At 35.8% G+C, this 21,679-nt stretch overlaps 2 protein-coding genes across 5 annotated transcripts in view; both read left to right on the top strand.

Annotated features, from left to right (window-relative positions):
- Nucleotides 1–18,405, top strand: part of GAB1 (GRB2 associated binding protein 1) — a 159,313-nt gene extending 140,908 nt beyond the window's left edge. For all 4 annotated transcript variants that reach the window (XM_010338639.3, XM_003928018.4, XM_010338640.3 and 1 more), the window contains 2 exons: nucleotides 3,319–3,441; nucleotides 6,786–18,405. In XM_010338639.3, coding sequence (XP_010336941.1) covers nucleotides 3,319–3,441; nucleotides 6,786–6,944 — 282 coding nt within the window. In that variant the 3' untranslated portion in view covers nucleotides 6,945–18,405. The remainder of the gene's footprint in view (nucleotides 1–3,318; nucleotides 3,442–6,785) is intronic.
- A 182-nt stretch (nucleotides 18,406–18,587) lies between these two features.
- On the top strand, nucleotides 18,588–19,417 carry LOC101040671 (general transcription factor 3C polypeptide 6). Its single transcript, XM_003928016.4, has one exon. It carries the CDS (start codon nucleotides 18,673–18,675, stop codon nucleotides 19,306–19,308), a length of 636 nt encoding a protein of 211 aa, XP_003928065.3. The 5' UTR covers nucleotides 18,588–18,672; the 3' UTR covers nucleotides 19,309–19,417.
- The last annotated feature ends 2,262 nt before the right edge of the window (nucleotides 19,418–21,679 follow it).

Raw genomic sequence — 21,679 nt, 5'->3', positions numbered from 1 at the left:
GTGGTGAATTTCTGAAGTACTTACTTAGCTTCTATGTGTAAGAAAAAAGCAAAAATGACCCAGGAGGACATACCTGTCTACCAAGTACAATAGAAAAGTCAGCCATGTGAATTCTATCCCCTCATACTGCCAACTGCAAGGACTCATCATAGTCCATACCACTCTCCCTTAGAAAAGAATATGAGAATTATAGCAATATTTAACTAACTTCTTTAAGTTTAGATCAAAAGTCAAACATTATGAACTGAATTCTTAACATGACACCTGAAATTCAAATGATGGTACACCATAATGAAAGGCATACATATTGTTGTGTGATAATAACAACAAAAATATGTTAAAATTTATTTACATAATTTTTAAAGAATTTTTTAAAAATCTAGACTGGGTGCAGTGGCTTACACCTGTAATCCCAGAACTTTGGGAGGCTGAGGCAGGCAGATCACCTGAGGTCAGTAGTTTAAACCTGCCTGGCCAACATGGTGAAACCCCATCTCTACTAAAAATACAAAAATTAGCCTGTCAATGGTGGCAGGTGCCCATAATCCCAGTTACTCGGGAGGCTGAGGCAGGAGAATTTATTGAGCCCAAGAGGCAGAGGTTGTAGTGAGTCGAGATCAAGCCACTGCACTCCAGCCCAGGCAACAGATCAAGACTCCATCTCATAAAGGAAAAAAAAAAAAATAGCACTACTGGTTTATTATTTCAAAGAATGCTTACCTTCTAGAATCTTAGAGTTTTTCAAAACTGTTTTGGGAAAATACTAGGGGAAAGGCTAGAATACAGACAGGCTATTCCCAGTGGAGATTAAATTAAGAGCAAATAGACTTCTTTGTAGACACAAATGTTAACAATACTTAAAGATGGAAAAGTATTCAGTTATAGTAATAATAGACTACAATAGGTTAACTAGCCATTCTGAGAAATTCTCTTTAAGAGCAATTTATTGGTATTATGCATGCAGATCATATGAATTTATGAGTTTCTTTTATAGCCTTGTAATACTGCAGTCACTTCTAGACATTTGTAATCAGAGAAATGCAGGGTATGGGTCTTTCACTGATCACATTTGAATAAAGAAATTTTTACACATTCATGGCTGATTTTATGTGACAATGATATATAGAGTCATTCAGATAAAATGTTTTATGATGATTTCAGTTTCTCCATGAATTTGTAAAAAGAGAGGGATAGTCATTTATATTAATTGAGGACCAAAACTTGCTTATATTTTTTGTGCCCTACATGTTATTTTTTATTTTTTATTTTTTGCACACAGAGTTTCCCTGTTTCCCAGGCTGGAGTGCAGTGGCGTGATCTTGGCTCACTGTAACCTCTGCCTGGGTTCAAGCAATTCTCCTGCCTCAGCCTCCCAAGTAGGTGGGATTATGCCCACCACCACACCCGGCTAATTTTTGTAGTTTTTAGTAGAGATGGGGTTTCACCATGTTGGCCAGGCTGACCTTGAACTCCTGACCTCAGGTGATCTACCCGCCTTAGCCTTCCAAAGTGCTAGGATTATAGGCATGATCCACCACACCCGGCCATTTTCTGTATTTTTTAATGTTTTATTTGCAGTAATTGATAAATTTGGTTTAAAATATCTATTTCTCCAAATAAGAACATTATATTTAGTTGTGCATGTTGTTTACTGCATAAACATACTGCATACCTAATCATGAGAAATTCAGGCCATGACCTGCTCAGCAAGCTGCAGTCGCCCACAGCATAGAGCTGTGTCACCCCAGCGCCAAGAAGTAGCTTTTAATAATTATCAGCAAGGTTCCTTACCAGCTATTAGCCCTGCTACAAAATGGGGGAATAGTCTCAATGTTTTTCTAGAAGTATCCTTTCCCTAAGGCACAGTTTTTTCTGTTAAACCTAAGCAAATATAAATGAAGTAGCAACGCAAAAAAAATCAATAGAACCACCAGACGTATGCAGTTTTCAGATTGTTTTGTTCATCATAATGTGTAAATTTTTAACTTTGTTAAATCATTATGGTTTTCTTCAAAAGCATGAGGCAATATATGAACATAAATATCAGCAGTGCACAAGAATGAAAAACCCCTAATGAGAAATACACAGTCTTGCATATGAGAAGCCAAAAACATTTCTAGATGGGGTTAAAAGGAGTAAGGCATGGAAACAAGTCACATGTATAGTGCTCGCTTCAGCAGCACATACATTAAAATTAGAGCAGATGTATAATAGAACCCTGTTGTAATTAGAGTGGAGGGAATATATAGGGACTCAGGTTCATGCCAGCCTTTTCTATTTGGCATTGATCTTCAAGTGCCTGATCTTCATTTTGCTGCATCAAGTTTTTTGTTCCTGTTGTTTATTGCTGACATCTATGTTCTTATCTTCTTTAGCTTTTTGTTTGTTTGTTTTTTGAGATGGAGTTTCGCTCTTGTTACCCAGGCTGGAGTGCAGTGGCACGATCTCCGCTCACTGCAACCTCCACCTCCTGGGTTCAAGCAATTCTCCTGCCTCAGCCTCCTGAGTAGCTGGGATTACAGGCATGCGCCACCATGCCCAGCTAATTTTTGTATTTTTAGTAGAGACGGGATTTCACCATGTTGACCAGGACGGTCTCGATCTATTGACCTTGTGATCCACCCGCCTGGGCCTCCCAAAGTGCTGGGATTACAGGCGTGAGCCACCGCACCCGGCCCTTCTTTAGCTTTTTTTAGAGAGTATTCCTACTATACAAATTATCTGAAAACAAATTTATATTATTTATAAATCTCAGGCCTTCATTAGGTAATAATTTTCCTTTTCTTTTAAATATGTTCTTTAGAATATATGCCTTTCAAGAAGGAAAAGATCAGACTAAGGAAATTAAGTGGTAAAAAAATCCAAATGATTGAAACAAAATAGACTTAGCCAATGGAGTCATGTTTCCATAGATAACATATTTACTCAAAATAAATTTTAGTTTGAAAGCCTTTAAATAAAATGTGGAAAGTTTGTTTAAATTTAATTTGAAAGCGAGGAGTATAAGGATCTGATAGAGTGAAAGCATAATTGAGTACAGATATGTTTTAATAATTTCAAGTTGGGCTATCATAGCTAACTATCTCTTGATGTCTCAATCTTAGTGTAAACCAAGTCTAACTTTTGAAACCATGTTTAGCTTGCTGTAAGCTAGGCTTTAATCAATTTACTTATTTTCTTTCTATCCTGAAAGGTTGTTTAACTTTTTAAGTTATATCCTCTTGAAAGCAAATATTTAGGCTTCCGTAGATGTCAAACAGTATAAGTGGCATGTCTGGTGAATGTATGACCGTTGATTTTGTTGTCTAATACTTTCAGAATCTCTTTGGCAGTAACAGTCTTGATGGAGGAAGCAGCCCTATGATCAAGCCTAAAGGAGACAAACAGGTGGAATACCTAGATCTCGACTTAGATTCTGGGAAATCCACACCACCACGCAAGGTGAGTGACATGCCTCTCCTGTGTATACAGTTAGTTCACACTTCAAACCTGAAGAATTACCTCTTTGGGAGAATTTTATTAAGTTATGTTCAATATAAATTTAGTCTGGTCTGCTACTTGATGCTGTCTCATAAACCACAAATAACATAGTTATGGGGGCTGATTATTTTTTTCCTTCCTGATGGTTGGAAATTTTATACTTTTTACTCTTAGTGGTTACCATTGAAATAGTTATTTAACTTTTTTTTTTTTTTTTTTTTTTTTGAGATAGAGTCTTGCTCTATTGGTCAGGCTGGAGTGCAGTGGTGTGATCTTGGCTCACTGCAAACTCCACCTCCCAGGTCCAGATGATTTTCCTGCCTCAGCCTCCCAAATAGCTGGGATTACAGATGCTCACCACCACTCCTGGCTAATTTTTGTATTTTTAGTAGAGACAGGGTTTCACCATGTTACCTAGGATGCTCTCAAACTCCTGACCTCAAGTGATCCACGTGCCCTGGCCCTCCAAAGTGCTGAGATTACAGGCAGAAGCAACCATGCCTGGCCGTTATTTAATGAATTCTATAATTAACCAGTCTAGTGTCTTTATTCTCCTTAAAATGTTAGTTCAAATTATTTGCTATTTTTGTACAAAATTTTAATGTTATCTTTTTGTTAAACCCACAAATTAGACAGTATCATTACTGTTCTTATATAACAATGTTTATTTACATTTTTCTACGTGTTTACCAGCTTCTTTAGCATTCTTTCTTATTTCTCAGACTTTCCTTCTACAATAATTTTCCCTCCACCTGAAATATACTCTTTAGAAGTGGTGTTAGTGGAGGTCTGTTGGTAAAAACCTGTGGGTAGGTGACCCCGTGGGAGACTCCACGCTTTGGTTGACAGTGGACCCCTGGGCCCAAACTCTGTTTTCTCTTTCTTGATGTCATGCGTTTTTTATTTTCATGGTTTCTCGTCTCCACACCTGTAGAGAGGGGCTCACAGGACCCTGTAGGGCTGGACTCTACAAAAACTTTTTTCAGTTTTCGTTTAACTTAAATGTCTTTATTTTGCTTTCTCTTGCAAACAGTTTGCTTGAGTTCACAGTTCTTGATCAACAATAATTTTCTCTCAGCCCATAGAAGATACTGTCCCACCACTGTCTTGCTTCTATTCCTATAGAAAATTTTGCTGTTAGTCTAATTGTAATTCCCTTGTAGGTAATGTCTTCTCTGACTGGCTGATTTTAAGATCATTTCTATATCTTTGGTATTCTACAGGTTCACTACAATATGTCTAGACATAGATTCCTTTTTATTTATCCTGCTTTGTTAGAAGTGCTGTCTTCTTTTTGGATTCATATTTTTTTAATCAATTCTGGGAAAGTCTCAGGCACTATTCAGATACTGCTTTTCCATTTCTAAAATGAAATTCTGTTTGGGTCTTTTTCAAATATATCTAGCTAATTTAATAGCCACTTTTTCAATATCTGAAATCCTTGGAGGTCTGCATCTGTGTATATTGTTTCTCCTAACTCATACTCTCTGCAGCTTGTTTCTTTGTGTGTTTTATGTATTTTTATTGCAAACTCATTTTGTTGGACGTTATCTGTGGGAATTCTGAGGACCTAAATTTCCTCCATAAACTGTTTGTATTTGCTTCTGCTGGGAACCAGGAGGTGCTACCACCCTAGGACCCCATCAGTTCCCTTTACGGATCCCTAGGTTGATGGGATAGTCTCAGTCCAATACAGGGCCTCCTGATTGCATTTTTGAGATTGATAGTCATCCTAAAGCCAACACTGCCTTTACCATTTAGAAGCTCACCACTACCTCTGCTTTTTTTTTTTTTTTTTTTTTTGAGACGGAGTTTCGCCCTTGTTACCCAGGGTGGAGTGCAATGGCGCGATCTCGGCTCACCGCAACCTCCGCCTCCTGGGTTCAGGCAATTCTCCTGCCTCAGCCTCCTGAGTAGCTGGGATTACAGGCACGCGCCACCATGCCCAGCTAATTTTTTGCACTTTTAGTAGAGACGGGGTTTCACCATGTTGACCAGGATGGTCTCAATCTCTCGACCTCGTGATCCACCCGCCTCGGCCTCCCAAAGTGCTGGGATTACAGGCTTGAGCCACCGCGCCCGGCTACCTCTGCTTTTCTTATACCTTAGACATTTCACTTTCTAGTGAGTGCAGCAGTGCATTGATAATTTTATTTAAGTATCTATCTCTTCTTGAATTTTAGGAATAAGAGGGCATCAGCCATGTAGTTTGTTATTCTTGAGGTATTGCTTGTCAAAAAAAAATTTCTTGTGCTCTCAAAGTAAACATTGATTCATGCTCTCAGAGCTTGAGAGAAAGTCAAAGTTAAGTTGATAGGAGAATCAAGCTATGTTAAGATAAAACAGGCATCTGCTGTTCCTATGTTATATGAATTTCATCTGCAATAGAAGCATTAGTTTGAATTCTTTTTTTTTTTTTTTTTTTTTTTTTTTGAGATGGAGTCTCACTCTGTCGCTCAGGCTGGAGTGCAGTGGCATGATCTCGGCTTACTACAATCTCTGCTGCCCAGGTTCAAGCAGTTCTCCTGCCTCAGCCTCTTGAGTAGTTGGGATTACAAGCATGTGCCACCATGCCCAGCAAATTTTTGTATTTTTAGTAGAGATGGGGTTTCAGCATCTTGGCCAGGCTAGTCTTGAACTCCTGACCTCATGATCCACTCATCTTGGCCTCCCAAAGTGCTGGAATTACAGGCGTGAGGCACTGCACTTGGCCTAGTTTGAATTCTTAAATAAAATAATTTTAAATTTAAGGCAAATTAATTATATAATTTAAATTTGCCTTATTAAATTTATAAATAAATTTAATAAGGCAATTAGTATATAGTTAGGAGAGAGACATTTTTAAGTTTAGATAGTTGATGTGATTTTTTGTGTGTGACCCAGAAAAACTTTAAGAGTATTCATGGCGAGGCATGGTGGCTCATGCCTGTAATCCCAACACTTTGGGAGGCCAAGCTGGGCAGATCACCTGAGGTCAGGAGTTTCACACCAGCCGGACCAACATGGTGAAACCCTGTCTCTACTAAAAATACAAAATTAGCCAGGTGTGGTGATGCATGCCTGTAATCCCTGCTATTCAGGGGGCTGAGACAGGAGAATTGCTTGAACCCAGGAGACAGAGGTTACAGTGAGCTGAGATTGCACGATTGCACTCCAGCCTGGGCAACAAGAGCGAAACTCATTCTCCAAAAGAATAAAAGGAGTATTCACAATGCATGGGTGTCTGGGTGTCTGTGTTTTAAGACTGAGTTTTACTCAGAAACACTCCTTTATATGTTGGACTTTTTTTTTTCTTTGTGTTTTAGCAAAAGACCAGTGGCTCAGGCAGCAGTGTAGCAGATGAGAGGGTGGATTATGTCGTTGTTGACCAACAGAAGACCTTGGCTCTCAAGAGTACCCGGGAAGCCTGGACAGATGGGAGACAGTCCACAGAATCAGAAACGCCAACAAAGAGTGTGAAATGAAAATATTGCCTTGCCATTTCTGAACAAAAGAGAACTGAATTATAAAGATAAATCCCTTTTGAAGAATGACTTGACACTTCTACTCTAGGTAGATTCTCAAATGAGTAGAGTTGAAGTCAAAGGACCTTTCTGACATAATCAAGCAATTTAGACTTAAGTGGTGCTTTGTGGTATCTGAACAATTCATAACATGTAAATAATGTGGGAAAATAGTATTGTTTAGCTCCCAGAGAAACATTTGTTCCATAGTTAACACACTCATAGTATTACTGTATTTATGCACTTTTTCATCTAAAACATTGTTTGGGGTATTCCCAATGTATCTTAACATAATTCCATTGAGAATTCTTGTTTGTTGTCACACTACTTTATATAACAATACTAAGTTAACTAAGCTACTTTTAGATTTGGAAATTGCTGTTTAAACTGCAGTCTAGCAACATTAAAATGAGAGGTAGATTCACCAGTTAGCCTTCGACCTGAAGTTTCAGGTGATAACCATTAGCTTATACTTGGACTCATCATTTGTTGCCTTCCAAAATGCTGAGGATAATGTATGTACCGGTGTCAGGACCTAGTTCTCTGGTTATTGTACATTTAGTTTTTAATGGTGGAATTTTGTTGTATTTTGTGAATTACAGCGTTGTCGATTCATTGAGTGAAGATTCTGCCGGGTAGGATCTTGCACCTTTGAAAGACTTAATAATTACACTATCAAGTAAGCCTGCAAATCATTGATGGCATGCAGTGATGATGTGCTCTTACACTTGTTAACATGTATTAAATGTTATTTGCAAAAGGTAGATTATATAACTAATCAGGTACGTACCAGGCAGTGATGTGCTAATACACTGATCAGGTTTAGACAATGAGCTTTGGTTGTGTTGTTGTTAGTCCTAATATTGGTTTTCAGTTTGGAATTAATAAAGCAGTTGACATTCACTGTTAGTTATAGCAACATACTGTGATTTTTAATTAGACAGTAATTTAGATTTGTTACTCTATGAAATTCTATCTTTTGACACCATAGTGCCCTTTCTATGATTTTTTTTACTTAATGTTCTTCTTGGCCTTATATTTAAATCCCTATGCAATTAATATTTTATATCTGCATTTTTTTTTAAAAAAAGATAGATGTTATATAAGTGATTCTCATATGTAGCACCTGTTGCTTTTCCACTAAAAGAATTGGGGATTTTGTACTGTGATTTATATTCACTGACCCAATTCAAGAAATATTGGAGCCTTGCTATAATGTGAAATTTTATAGTCATGGACTCCTTCCAACTAGATTTCTGAAACCACCAGAGGGATGGTATAATTCTGTCTCACCTATGACATGGTCCTGTGACATAGATATTAAGACCACAAGTTATAGTGAGGCTACAATTATATTCATCTGTCTTGGCTTTGCAACATAATTTAGAAAACAGGTATAGTTGTTTGTCTTTTCACCAAGTTACATACAATCTCATGTACTGATTTGAAACTTGTAACAGTATTTGGAGGGGGCATGGAGAAAGGAGAGTCTACATTTGAGGCATGACTCCCTCCATTCAGACCTTTAACTGTTGCCTGAATACATAGATGTGCCCTGATTTCTTGCCCATTGGCCATAGTACTGTGCCTAATCAATATAATAGGTTTATTTTCCCAATCCACAAACTAAAAATGTTCATAACAAGATGAATTGTAGACTAGTAACATTTGATGCCTTTAAACGTTTGCTTCTTTTTAAGCGAAAACTAAAACCCAGAAGTGAATTTTTAAATAAAAAAGATTGATTAAGTTTGGTGTGCAAGCTGTTTTATAATGAAACCACAAAATAAAATCTAAAATCACTGAAATGTGCCTAAACTATCAAAACACACAATACAGCTAATGTGTAAAGATACTAAATTCTGTTACTTGGAGGATGAATATATTTAAGATTTTAAACACAATAATAAACATAATTAATTCAAAAATAAAAAATCTTTCTTTACAGCTGTCTATCAGAAGGGTCTAAAGCACTTATGAATGTTTTTAGTCTAATTTATCATTAACTTTTTACAAGTTACCATATCTGAAGATTTCAGCACTCTCATTTTCAGAAAATTTCCCATTATTCTGAATAAGAACAGGGAATATTAGAAAGGCAGTTTGCTTTAGAAAACTAAATCACATTGAATGTTGTATTAGAGAGTTAAAAGTTTTTTATAGAGCAGTGTTTTCCAAACATTTTTAGCACTAGAATCTTTTTTAAATGAAATTTTATGTGTAATTCCAATATATATACCCTGAAAAGTCCATCTTATCAATATAAATGTATTTTGAGTTCACATTTATGTTTATTCATTTTGGCTCCTTACTAAGCATAATAAGATTCTGAATTATTTCTGAATAACAATAACACAAATGTAGAGTTATACATGGTTGATGAAAACAGCAGCCAATTTATAGCTATGCCTTTATTTGTATACAACCAAGAAAATTTTGATTCATACATATGTAAGCAAAAATAATGGGTTTTAAACATACATCTCAGGAAATTCTTTAGTTAGAGATAGCTAAATTTATTCAAGATCTATACAAAGTTAATTATCCTGGTAGTGAAATTTCATACATAAGCAGTCTCCAGTATGGTAAAGTAGGGTATGTGACACATTAGAATGAGCATTTTTATTAAGTTATAAAATATACACATATGAAAACTAAATTTGAATCAAACCATTTTACTCACCTCCAAGAAGCTAGACTTTGGCCAGGAGTGGGCTAAAAACCCCTGGCTAACCATGAGACAGTTATGATGTTATAGTTGGAAGTCTTTTTCTTCCACTTTAGAGTTCTTTACCGTAATTCCTTATTTTGAAAAACTGTAAGATTTTATGAAGGTTTGAATACCAAAGCACAGTTCTGCTTTCAAAACTTAAAGTTCAAACTTGAAAAAGCTGTTTAACCCATGGAAGGTAACATTTAGTAAGCTGTAAAACATTTTTTACATCTGTACTTCAGTTTATATATCTTTATCATTATCAATACCATATAAGTTACTGTGAGCATTTTAGAGAATTCCATAAAGGTACTATGAGTGTGTCTGTTTGTGTGTGTGTATATATAGCATTGTATTTAATCATAGACTAAATTTAATTTGATACAGAACTATCACTATACTTGTACATTAAGGTCATAATTTCTGCTGGACTCTTTTATATTTAATTAATAGGGATTACAGTCTTCCTTCATAAATGCATTTAAACCGGAAATTGAACACCAGTGTTTTTCTTTTTCTACTTATGGGAAGTTGTCTACTTCTCCCTTTAGAGAAAACAGTATTTTTGTATTTTGTTAAAATATTAACTACTTTATGCCTACACACTATGCTGTAGATACTGATCATAATTCTTGCGTGTTCACAAACACCCGTAGTGCCTCTTTTTTGGCTCGTTAAAAGTGTTGGTGTTAGTACTTTGACTACAGAGCCTTTGGCCTTTTAATAATGCTGAGGTGAGCTGATCCTTCCTATTTCTGTCTTCGGGTCATTCTGATAGGTCTTGTCCTCCACTGTCAGGTAAGCAATCAGGTCCATGACAGGGATTAGACATATGAACAAATCAAGTGGATACACACAGTGAGAAAGATATACATTCTATGATAACAACTACTGTCAATAACAACTGATGTTACATACATATTTTTATATATAATTTTTAAAACTGAACTAGGAGATGAAAAGCCATGGTATAAATAAATATTGTAGACATCATGGACTTGATTTGATAGAAATCAACTGTCAGGTTATTGAGATCATTGTTTTCAATCTGTCTAAATAATTTATGCATTACTACAGTTAAAAATGATTTGGTTTGTCTTCTATAGACTTAATTTTCTTCCAGTTCAGTATAATATCTGTTAACAGAATTTCAGCCAACTGACTGGTCAAGGTATTAACATAGTTTCTACTTCCTTTACCTAAAAAGGTGGTTTTATGTAAGTTCTTGATTGCTGGTGATCCTCCCAAATTTTGACGACAAAATCATATGTATAAATTTATTTCTCTCCTCTTGCTTATCATCTTTGTAAAGGTCCCATTGTAGATCTTTTCTCCTACCAAATAAAACTTTTCAAACAATTTGGTTTCCAGACCTTAAATAGACAATTTGGATACTAAGATTGTGAACTAGTAACGACATAGAAATTTGTATTTCCAACCCTTCCTTAGAGTCTTTATCTGCATCCAAAACCTAATTCTGCCATTAACCGTGCTTCCCAGTCGCACTTCTATATGTCACTCATTTTCTGCAACAAAGATCTCACTAAGTCATGTTGAAATACAAGTCATGATCCTCTCTAACTAAACAGGAAAAGCTACCTGGAGAAACTCTGTTGCCACATGCATGTTCCCTGTTACTCCTTCAGCCAGCCAGTGCTACCAGCATTTTACTGAGTAAAAGTCCAAATAAATAAGAGCATGCATGCAACCTTTATCTTCAGAAACTAGAGTTTATATGTAAAATGTGGCTTGGGAAATGATTCTGTTTATTAGCTTGCTGAGCTTTTTCATTTCTATGCGAGTTTCAAACATCTCCAGTACTTTATAAAATCCTAACAATTGCTGTAAGTCGGCACTTTGGTTCACGTAGCCCACCCAGTCCACTTGCAACTCTGTCACTAAATCGTATTTGGGAAGTTTGGGTACTGTGAGGCTATCTTTTTTGAGATTATTTTCTCATATGTCTGGCACCTTGTAAACCATGAGACTCCTGGGTATTTGCATGTAACTTCTTTGAGGAAGTTACCATCATCTCTGATATTGACACACTTTTTGAGTTGCAGTTTTTGTTAGAATTTTATGGAGAATAACTTGTCAATTCTGTGAATGTTATTGAGTGTTTAAAAAGCTGGGTCTGTAATGGGAAACATTTTATTAACTGTTGTGATTGGGTAACATGTCCTCTTAGAGTTCCTGATTTAAAATTATACAAAATAACTATTTTTGATGAAATAAAGGAACACCTAGAGAAAATTAAGTTTCTAATATGTTTCTACACTTCATTAGAAAAGATTTTATTACTATTACTTATGTTTATTGTTGGTGATTAACTCTTATTGTGTCTCCTCTGATTTTGTGTTCCATGTGGTGCTTGGAACATTTGGAGTACTCTGAGTGTGGGGAGTGCAGGGACATACAGTGGTATAGAAAATTTAAAAATTAAAATCAAATAATACCCCAAAAAGCCCACTTTATCAGATACGGTATTCTGATGGTTAATTTTATATGTCAACTTGGTGAAGCTATGGCGCCTATATGTTTGGTCAAACACGAGATGTTGCTGTGAATAGACTTTGTAGATGTGATTAACATTTACAATCAGTTGATTTTAAGTAAAGCAGATCCTCATCCATAATGTGGTTGAACCTTATTCAGTCAGCTAACGGCCTGAGAGCAAAAGCTGAGGTTTTCAAAAGAAGAAGGAATTCAGCTTCAAGATCATAACAAATTAATCCTAAGTTTCCAACCTGCTGGCCTACCCTACCAACTTTAGACTTGCCAGTTCTTACAATCCTGGAGCCCTTCTTAAAACATTCTCTCTCTCTGTCTCTCTTTCTCCCCTGTCTCTGTCTCCCCCGTGTGTGTGTGTATAAAGATATATAAAAATATATATCTTCAAATACATACATATAATGTATATCTTACTGGTTCTCTTTTTCTGGAGAACCATGACTGATAAACATATTGAGTCATTAATCTGAGTGCTTCTCACACCAAGCAGTAATTTTGAAGTTTAATTTGCAATGTATTGGCAGTCTGCTCCAAAAGTTTACCATTTACAGACAGTGAACCATGTTTCCACTTCTGCTGGCCATAACTTTTTGTCTTCTAGGAACCATTAAATCGACATCTCCAATGATGGAAAACAGTATTTTAAGAACACAGATGATTGGATTCTTGTTGCATTGGGTACAGGATACTATTAAGGACAGAATTTCATTTGTAACACTGGGCCGTAGTCTTCACCTCTTCACCCTTGTTATATGCTCTGTCCTTACACATTTATTTAGTTTTTCCTGCTTTAAATTTCCATTTTGTATGTGAAACATATTACCCTACGTACCCCAAAGCTATTTTTTAATCAGCCTTGTTAATGCGTTTGGAAGTTGCTCATTCCAATCCTTAGACAAAACAGTAATTTTGGAAGTCAGACTAAGAAGATACTGTTGTCCCAGATTTTGATTCTACTTGATGGTCGCTTATTAATAATTTAGCCATTTCACTAAGGTAGCTGCTACACGTGTTGAATTATTCAAGGCACTATGGGAAACATGAAAGAAATCTACCTCATCTTTATCTTTACAAATTAATATGTGTGAAATAATACAGGACAGTAAGTGATTATTTCTGAGGTGCCAACTGTGAGCTACCAACGAAGAGACAAAGTTCTACAGTCAAGAAAACTTTCATAAAGATGGAGACTGAGCTGGACATTGGAAGAATCATTAGCTTGACTAGACAAAGTTCTGCAGTCAAGAAAAGCTTCATAAAGATGGAGACTGAGCTGGACATAGTGAGAACATTAGCTTGTTGGTTTTTTTTCATGAGAAGAGGTAAGGAAAACGACAAAAGCAGGATATAGAGAACTATGTATTGCGTGGAGGGTTATGAAATACCGTATTAGTTATTCAATGCTGTGTAACCAGAATGTAGTGACTTTTTCTATCTCATAGTTTCCATGACATGATCAAAAATTCAGGAATGTCTTGGCCAAACAGTTCTGGCCCAGTGTTTGTACAGAAATTACAGTCAAATCAGCTGCGATGAGTTATTTGGGGCTGAAGAATCTACCTCAAGGGGTTTACTAACATGGCTGGCAAGTTGGTGCTGCCTGTTGTTGGGAGCCTCTCTTCCTCTTCAGGTGACTGCTTCACAAGCTGCTTGAGTATCCTTGTGGCATGGGGGCTGGCTTTCCCCAAAGCTAGTGATACCAGAGACCAAACAAATGACCTAGCCTTAGAGATCACACACTATCATCTCAGCTGTGCACTAATGGGTTGTACAGTCCACTCCTTAATTCACTGTGGAAGGAGATTTGCAAGGGTATGAATACCAGGAAGTAAGGATCACTAGGAGCCATCTGAGAGGCTAGCTGTCACAAAGGCAGAGTAAAGAGTCGAGAGATGGGACCAAAGATGGGAGACCTTGGGAACTCAAGTATGTTGGGAATTAAGGACTTGAAAATGTCAGAACAATAACCCAAAGCATGGAAAGAGTAGGCCACAAGAAGTCAGGAGGCAGTTCTAAGCCTAGGTCTGTGAGTTTCACTGTGTTTTCTTATAAAGATATTGAACAGTTACTGTTCAATATAGTATATATTCTTATGTAGTCCTCATATTATGAATTTATCACAGGTCAGGTGGCTAGAAGTCAAGCATCAAGGCTGTGTTGGTTTAATTTCTTCTGAGGTCTCTTGACTTGTAGATAGCCGTCTTCTCACTGTGTCCTCAGATGGTCTTTTCTTCTGTTTTGGCATCCCTGGTCCTGCTCTCTCATTATAAAGAAATCAGATTAGATTAGGTAAAATGCATAATTTTACCTTAATTACCTCTTTAATGATCCTATCTCCAAAAAGTTGACACATTCTCAGCTGTGGCTATGTTTATATCTCATCTACCTGGCTATTTTAACCTTTTGGCAGCAGGAAAAGATGGTGCACTCAAGGAGTGATTGAAGAAACTTGAATGAAGGGACTATTGTGTGGGTAGGGTTGAGGGAACCAACAGGAATGATTAAAAACCTTGTGTAATCTGCATGTAGTAGTGCATGCCTGTAGTTCCAGCTACTCAGGAGGCTGAGGTAGGAGGATTGTGTGAGTCCAGGAGTTCAAAGCTGCAATGAACTATGATCACACCACTGCACTCCAGCCTCGACAAAGCAAAATGACTCCAAATTCAATTAATGTTTCATTGATCATCCTCAAGGAAAGAAAGCATCTGTAGATTGGCTTGCTTCACAGCTGATTCAGCTTCTCTCTGGACTACTCTCCTGTACTTAAGAAGCTGTAAGGATAAAAACTACCTTTCCCAGACTTCCTTGCAACTAAGGTGCTTCTTGTAATTGACTTTTCACTAGTAATACTTGCTTAAATTCAGAAACTGAGTTCAATGGAGACTGAAGTCTGTGAGGCATCAATATTAAACCTAGCAGTTTGCATTTAGGATATGAACCAATGAATTCCTGCTAAGGAATTCCAGCAGTGTTGTATGCTTGGAGCCAATACTTGCCATGGTAGATTACTGTACCATGAAGGTATTATGGTTTCAACCGTTGATGCAGTGGTTTCCTGAACCCAGATTCCTGATTGTTTCCATGTCTGGCAGTTTTGTAGCATTGTTCAGAGAATCATTCCTAAAGAGCCTTCACACCTACCAGTGCGTGTAAACTTAATTCTCTGTATTAAATTATCTGTTTTTAAAAATTACTAGTGTGGCTTGATTCTGTTGTTCCGACACAGGGGCCAAGCTTGTTGCATTCAGAATTTTTTTTTCTACTTTCACATTGTAAAACTGTAATTAAGACAATTTGGGATAGTAAGAAGAAAAATGCCCACAAACCATGTTACTTCCCTACCATTGCCTAAATGTGCAGTTGGACTCTACTTTTTGCATTAACTATTATTATAAATGTTTTCCTAGGTGTTAAGCATCTGAATTGTTATTTTTAAAGACTGCATAATATTCCTTCAAATATTTTGAAATACTCAGTGGTAATATACAATAGTGATACAGATGTGGGTGATACACTATCATTTACACCACTAGGAGCATAAGTTAGTACAACTTTTTATTTTTTATTTTATTTATTTATTTTTGAGATGGAGTTTCACTCCTGTTGCCCAGACTGGAGTGCAATGGTGTGATCTCAGCTCACTGCAACTGCCACCTCCCAGGTTCAAGCCATTCTCCTGGCTCAGCCTCCCAAGTAGCTGAGATTACAGGCATGCACCACCACGCCTGGCTAATTTTGCATTTTTAGTAGAGATGGGGTTTCACCTTGTTGGTCAGGCTGGTCTCAAACTCCTGACCTCAGGTAATCCACCCACCTCAGCCTCCAAAGTACTGGGATTACAGGCATGAGCCACCACACCCAGCTACAACTTTTTCAAAGAGCAATTTATACATATGATTTTAAAGTCTTGAAACTGTAGTTAAACTTTAACATAGCAATTACATTTCAAGCAATTAGCATCAAAGAATTAATCACAAAAATATTGTCTCCAATGAGTTAGGGGCTTATCCAACAATGGAGAGACAATTAAGTTGTACATACACATATATAGCAATTTATAATATAGCATAATAATTTTTAATAGCATGTCCTTCCACAGGGGAGACTTCAAAAAGGAAAGGTAGATAAGTATTTGAGAGATCCAGTTCCACTTTGTTCTTGCTTTAATTACAGTACCTCCATTTTTGTGAGTACATTGAAAGATAGGTATGAGATTTTATTTGAAAAATAGGTTCTACTACTAGAAAAAAAAAATATTACGCTTATTTTTTGTGTGTCTTTTGTTTTTTTCCTTTTTGCAGAGAACAGGGTCTCGCTATATTGCCCAGGCAAATCTTGAACTCCTGGGCTCAAGCTGTCCTCCTGCCTCTGCCTCCCTAAGGGCTGGGATTACAGGCATGAGCCACAGCGCCCAGAAAAAAAAAATGTTAACTCTTGCAGTAAAAGAATATTTGATATCATGAATGGTTTTTTAATACTATTTGTGTAAAAATTAAGACTATATAACCTGAGTGTAATCTTGTTTTTGCATAAAACTAACAGGATTAAAACAGCAGGATATCACTACAGATACTGCAGATATTAAAGTGAAAACAAGAAAAATTACGGACAACCTTAGGCCAATATATTTGAAAACTATATAAAATAAATCACTAGAAAAGACAACTTATTAAATTGAAAATTTTTGAATAGTTCTATAGAGCTAAAATGAATTTTATAATTAAAAACCTCTTTCCAAAGAAAAATCTGACCTTAGGTAATATCTCAATGGGGTCTACCAAACACTTAAGAAACAAATAATTTTACCAGACATTTAAGAAATTTTAAAAATCCTGAAAAGAAAGGAAGGAAGGTTCTTATCAATAAAATAAAAGGGAATTAATCACATGATCATCTCAATTGATGCAGAAAATCGCTAATAAACTTCAACATCTATTTATGATTTAAAGAATAACTCTTAGCAACATGAAGTAAAAGGGAAATTTATTAAGAAAAAAAAACACACTTAATGGTGAAATATTGACACGTTTCTCTTTGAGAGGTGGAATAAGACAAATATGTCCATTACCACCACTTCTATTCAGTATTGAACTGAAAGACCTATACAGTGAAAATTTTAAGAATTGAACAAAATAAATAAAACAAAACAAATAAAAATAAATAAAATCATATTATCCACAGATAATATGATTGTGCATGTAGAAAGCTGGAACGGATATACAGAAAAAGGTTGTTAGAAATAAGGTTAACATACAAAAATCAATTTTTGTATTTAACAATTTGAATATGAAATCTTGATAGCAACAAAAAAATCAATGCTTAGAAATACATTTAAAATAGGATGTGAAAAACTGCTGCTATAAAATATTAAGAATAAAGTCAAAATAGAGGAATAAAAAAGAACATATGATGTGCATATGGTGGGTAATTCAAAGCTGTGAAGATACCAGTTTTCCCCAAAATTGATCTTTAAGTTCAATGCAATCTCATTCAAAATCCCAGGGGGGTTTGTTTTGTTTTTGTTTTAAATGAACCTGAGAAACTAATTTTTAAGTATCCATGGAGGTGCAAAAGACCAAGAATAGCCAAAATATTACTGAAAAGTAACTATGTGGAAGAAGTACTCTCCAAGATTTACAACTTTTTATAAAGAAATAGCAATTGATTCCATGTAATATTGGTACCAGGAAGAAAAACTATGCCAGTGGAACTCAAAAGAGAGCACAGAAACAGAATCACATATATATGGACACTGATTTATGACATAGTAGCTACAGAGCAGTGGGAAAACAGTGTTCTTTTCAATAAGCGGTGGTGGAGCACATGGATATCCATATAAATAAAGGAAGAAAATTGACCTGTGACTCACATCATAAGCAAGTATCAATTCCTGGTGAACTGTAGATATAATTGTGAAAGGCAAAACAATAACAAAGCTAATAGAGGATAATTTTATCATGATCCCCTCCCTAAAAAAAAGGAGTTGGGTGCGGTGGCTCACACCTGTAATCCAAGCACTTTGGGAGACTGAGGCAGGCAGATCACCTGAGGTCAGGAGTTCAAGACCAGCCTTGCCAACATGGTAAAAATGCCGGTTCTACTAAAAATACAGAAAATTAGCCAGGCATGGTGGCAGGCGCCTGTAATCCCAGCTACTCAGGAGGTTGAGGCAGGAGAATCGTTTGTACCCAGGAAGCTGAAGTTGCAGTGAGCTGAGATCGCACCATTGCACTCCAGCCTGGGCAAGAAGAGTGAGACTAGGTCTCAAAAAAAAAAAAAAAAAAAAAAAAAAAAAAAAAAAAAAAAAAAAAAAAATCCTAAACAGGACAAAAAAGGAATTCATCAAAAAATAAAAGATTGACACACTGGATTATATCAAAGTTAAGAACATCTAATTGTCAACAGATACCATTACAATAATCAAAAGCAAAATACAGTGACTGGGAGGCGAGGCGGCGAGGGACCATGGCGGTTGTCGACGAGCGGAGTCTGGAGGACAAAGAAGAGGAGGAAGAGGAGGAGCAGTTGGTTCTGGTGGAATTATCAGGAATCATTGATTCAGACTTTCTCTCAAAATGTGAAAACAAATGTAAGATTTTGGGCATTGACACTGAGAGGCCCATTCTGCAAGTGGACAGTTGTGTCTTTGCTGGGGAGTATGAAGACACTCTTGGGACCTGTGTTATATTTGAAGAAAATGTTGAACATGCTGATACAGAAGGCAGTAATAAAACAGTGCTAAAATATACATGCCATACCATGAAGAAGCTCAGCATGACAAGAACTCTTCTGACGGAGAAGAAGGAAGAAGAAAACATAGGTGGGGTGGAATGGCTGCAAATAAAGGATAATGATTTCTCCTACCGACCCAACATGATCTGTAGCTTTCTACATGAAAATGAAGACGAAGAAGTGGTAGCTTCAGCCCCAGATAAACCTTTGGAATTGGAAGAGGAAGATATTCAAATGAAAGACAGTTCAAACCTGAGTTGTGAGCAGGAGAAACCACTGCACTTGGAAATAGAAGATTCTGGTACTCTTATTGATATACCTTCTGAGACAGAAGGTTCTATTTTTATGGAAACTCAAATGCTGCCTTAGAAATCAGTCCTAGATGAAATGTTTCTCATAATAACTTGTCAAGTACTTTTTAGAGTTCTTACATAAAAATAATTGCTGTGTAAAAAATAAAAAAAAATAAAAAATAAAAAATAAAAATAAAAAAAGCAAAATACGCAGTGGGAAAATTAACAAAGGATTCATAAACTGATTATATTTAGAACTCCTACAGATCAATAAGAAAAATACAGTAACTCAAAAAGGGGTAGGAAACAAGAGAAATGCAAACAAAACCCACATTATACTATTGCACATCCATCCAAATGATTAAAAAGACTGCAAATACCAAGCATTGCCAAGAATGTGTACATTCATCTCATGCAGTGCTAGTAGGGGTCAAATTAATACAACCACTTTGAAAGACTGTCATAATTTACAAAAGTTAGACATATGAACACCTTATGGCCTAAAAATTATACTACCGAGTTAGACACAACTGAAATGCACACACACGTGTACCAAGAGACAGACATAAGAATGTTCATGGTAGTATTATTTATAAAAACAAAATGAGCAAAATAACCCAAATGCTCATTAACAGTAGAAAGGATAAGTGAATTATGTTTTATTTTAATAATTCAGATATATAAATGAATAAACTACAGGTACTTATAAGCATATAGATGAATTTCTCAAATACAGAATTGACTAAAAGAAGCTAGATACAAAAGAATACTTAATATACGATTTTACTCACATAAAGCTCAAAAACAGACTGCAAAAACTAAGCCATGATGTTTAATGCATGCTTAGGTGGTAAAACTATAAAGGAAGGAATTAATTTTCATAAAAACAAGGAAGGACAGGTAAAAAGCTGGGAGGGGCATGTGTGGTTTTTGGAGTGCTGATAATGTTCTATTTATTGACTTGGGTAGTGGTTACCTAGTATGTTCCCTTTGTAACAATTCATTGTGCTGCATATTTTTGTTTTGTGCACTTCTCTCTGTGTGTTTTATTTCCTAATGAAAAGATTAAAAATAAACTATGGCCAAAAATGTTTGACCTGAATTTAAAATCTGGAAGATAGAGTGACAATTTAATTGACACCACCAGGAAACAATCAGACAAAATATAGAACATTCCATATAAGACAACTTGTCTGGTCTTTACAAAAACTTGAAGTCATTTTTTGTTAAAAGTGAGGGAGTGCTCCAGAACAAAAGAGACATAAGCATAGCAACCACAATATTTCACGGGGGAAGACAGTGATTTAAGACATTTTAGGCACAAATAGTACATTTAAAATATGAACTAGATAATAAACAGTATTAAAGAATTACTCATAATTTTTCTCATGTAATAATAGTATTATGACAATGTAGTTGAATGTCCTTCATTACACAAATGGCTGCTGAATTATTTAGGGTTAGAACCTCTGAAAATAATATTGGAAAAATGCACACACATATACATAAATGTACACAGATAAATAAAGCAAAATAATTGGCATGTGCCTTCAGCCCCACCTACTTGGAAGGCTGAGATGGAAGGATTGCTTGAACTCAGAAGTTTGAGACCAGCCTGGGCAACATAGTGAGACTGTCTCTTAAAAAATAAGATATAAATTAAATAAAAAATAAATCAAAATATTAATTATTCCATCAAGGTGATAAATATTTATTATACTATTCTTACAAATTTTCTATTGAAGAGTTTTATAGCAGAAAGTTGAAAAGTAGTTGAACAATTCAATTATCTTTTTTATACCTGGAAGAAAGGAGAGAAAGAGAGAAAAAAGGAAGGGAGAAAGGCAGGCAAGAAGCCAGGCAGTCAGGAAGGAAGGAAGAAAAGAGTACATATGTAATAAATAGGAAAATCCTTGGATTCATTAGAAGAATAAGTAAAGAAAATATTGACAAAGATTTTAAAGAATTGATTTGAATCATCTCTCTAAATGTTGCATATGTTCTCCACATCCCTCCTCTCAATTTCACATGTTAATCTAAATAACATCACAGAATAATTTTTATAAAGTATTATTTCTTTCTATACGATGTTTTGGATAAATAATGCAATCATAGGGTTTAAAACATAAAAAGCATAAAATATTTTACAGAAAAAGTCCCCTTCTCTCCTATGCCATGTTATATGTCATTCTAGAGATATGCTGTACACTCATAAGCAAACTCATATATACTAGTTCATATGTATTAAGGGACTTTTAAATTTAGATTTTCCTTGATCTTACTTTGATTTTTCCTCCTAAGATTATATATGCACATTGCCAGCAGCAATGAACAAGTTGTTATTTGGTGGACAGCACCCTCTTGTGCATGAACTGAATTTTCAAGGGAAGTCTGACAAAAAGAATAAATTTCCATGAATATTCTCTCACGGAATTACAGTTGTAAAA

The sequence above is a fragment of the Saimiri boliviensis genome, chromosome 3, assembly GCF_048565385.1.
Source record: "Saimiri boliviensis isolate mSaiBol1 chromosome 3, mSaiBol1.pri, whole genome shotgun sequence".
Taxonomy (NCBI): Eukaryota; Metazoa; Chordata; class Mammalia; order Primates; family Cebidae; genus Saimiri; species Saimiri boliviensis.
This window is presented reverse-complemented; position numbering and strand designations above follow the sequence as displayed.